This window comes from Geospiza fortis, unplaced genomic scaffold, assembly GCF_000277835.1.
Source record: "Geospiza fortis unplaced genomic scaffold, GeoFor_1.0 scaffold489, whole genome shotgun sequence".
Classification (NCBI taxonomy): domain Eukaryota; kingdom Metazoa; phylum Chordata; class Aves; order Passeriformes; family Thraupidae; genus Geospiza; species Geospiza fortis.
Window position 1 is genome coordinate 403 of NW_005054710.1, and position 2,030 is coordinate 2,432.

Sequence of the window (2,030 nt, forward strand, 5' to 3'; positions counted from 1 at the left end):
CAGGGGCTTTTCTTGGAAGTCCTGGGAATTTTCTGAGAATTTCTGGGAATTCCAGGGGGTTTTTCCTGGGAATTCCACGAGTTTTCTGGGAATTCCAGGGGGTTTTTCTGGGAATTCTGGAATTTTCTGGGAATTCTGGGGCTTTCTGGGAATTATGGGAATTTTCTGGGAATTCCAGGGGTTTTTCTGGGAATTCCAGGAGTTTTCTGGGAATTCCAAGGTTTTCTAGGAATTCCACGAGTTTTCTGGGAATTTCTGGGAATTTCCTGGGAATTTCTGGGAATTCTGGGAATTTTCTGGGAATTCTGGAGGTTTTTCTGGGAATTTCTGGGAATTTTATGGGATTTTCTGGGAATTTTATGGGAATTTCTGGGAATTTCCTGGGAATTCTGGGGTTTTCTGAGAATTCCACGAGTTTTCTGGGAATTCTGGGGTTTTTGTGGGAGTTTCTGGGAATTCCAGAGGTTTCTGGGAATTCTGGGGTTCTGGGACTTCCAGGGGGTTTTCTGGGAATTTTTGGGAATTTTCTGGGAATTTTCTGGGAATTTCTGGGAGGTTTTTTTTGGGGATTCTGGGAATTTTCTGGGAATTCTGGGAATTTTCTGGGAATTTCTGGGAGTTTTTTTTCTGGGAATTCCGGGAATTTTCTGGGAATTTTCTGGGAATTTCAGGGGTTTTTCTGGGAATTCCAGAGGTTTTCTGGGAATTCTGGGGTTCTGGGAATGCAGGATTATCCTGGGAATTCTGGGAATTCCAGGAATTCCAGGGGCTTTTCTGGGAATTCCTGGGAATTTTCTGGGAATTTCTGTGAATTCTGGGGTTTTCTGGGAATTTTCTGGGAATTCCAGGGGCTTTTCTGGGAATTCCTGGGAATTTTCTGGGAATTTCTGGGAATTCCAGGGGGTTTTTCCTGGGAATTCCACGAGTTTTCTGGGAATTCCAGGGGGTTTTTCTGGGAATTCTGGAATTTTCTGGGAATTCTGGGGCTTTCTGGGAATTATGGGAATTTTCTGGGAATTCCAGGGGTTTTTCTGGGAATTCCAGGAGTTTTCTGGGAATTCCAAGGTTTTCTGGGAATTCCGGGGTTTTCTGGGAATTTCTGGGAATTTTCTGGGATTTCTGGGGGGTTCTGGGAATTCCGGGGTTATCCTGGGAATTTCCCTTGGGAACGGATTCCCGGCGTTCCGCCCCTCCGGGCTCCCTTGCCGAGGTTTCCCTGTTTCCCAGGAATATCCCTGGATCCTGAGCGCCTCCGACGACCAAACCATCCGCGTGTGGAACTGGCAGAGCCGCACCTGCGTCTGGTGAGGGACCCCGGGGGAAATCCCGGAAAATCCTGGGAAAATCCCGGAAAATCCTGGGATTTCCTGGGATTCTGGGATAAACTCTTTCCTGGCATTGTGGAATCAGCCCTTCCCTGGGATTCCTGGGATTCTTTGGGATTCCTGGGATTTTTGGGATTTTCTGGGATTTCCTGGGATTCTCGGATTCCCTGGGGTTCCCTGGGATTTCTGGGATTCCTGTGATTTCTTGGGATGAGCCCTTCTCTGAGATTGTGGGATCATCCCTTTCCTGGAATTCCGGGATTTCCTGGGATTCTGGGATTTCCTGGGATTTCTGGGATTCTCTGGGATTTTGGGATTCCCGGCATTCCCTGGGATTCTTTGGGATTCTGGGATTTCTGGGATTCCCTGGGATTTCTTGGGATTTTCTGGGATTTCTGGAATTCCCTGGGATTCTGGGATTCCCTGGGGTTCCCTGGGATTCCTGGGATTTCTGGGAATTCCCTGGGATTTCCAGGATTCTGGGATAAACCCTTCCATGGGATTCTGGGAATTCCCTGGGATTCCTGGGATTTCCTGGGATGAGCCCTTCCCTGGGATCCTGGGATCATCCCTTTCTTGGAATCCTGCAATTCCCTGGGATTTTCTGGGATTCCCTGGGATTCTGGGATTCCCTGGGATTCTGGGATTCCCTGGGATTCTGGGATTTCTGGGATTCCTGGGATTTCCTGGGATTCTTTGGGATTC

General features: G+C 48.2%; 1 protein-coding gene across 1 annotated transcript in view; it reads left to right on the forward strand.

Moving 5' to 3' along the window:
• Window positions 1-2,030, forward strand: part of COPA (COPI coat complex subunit alpha) — a gene marked incomplete at its 5' end in the record, with an annotated part of 29,773 nt that overhangs the window by 306 nt on the left and 27,437 nt on the right. Inside the window, one exon of the mRNA XM_031065233.1 lies at window positions 1,228-1,304. Coding sequence (XP_030921093.1) covers window positions 1,228-1,304 — 77 coding nt within the window. The remainder of the gene's footprint in view (window positions 1-1,227; window positions 1,305-2,030) is intronic.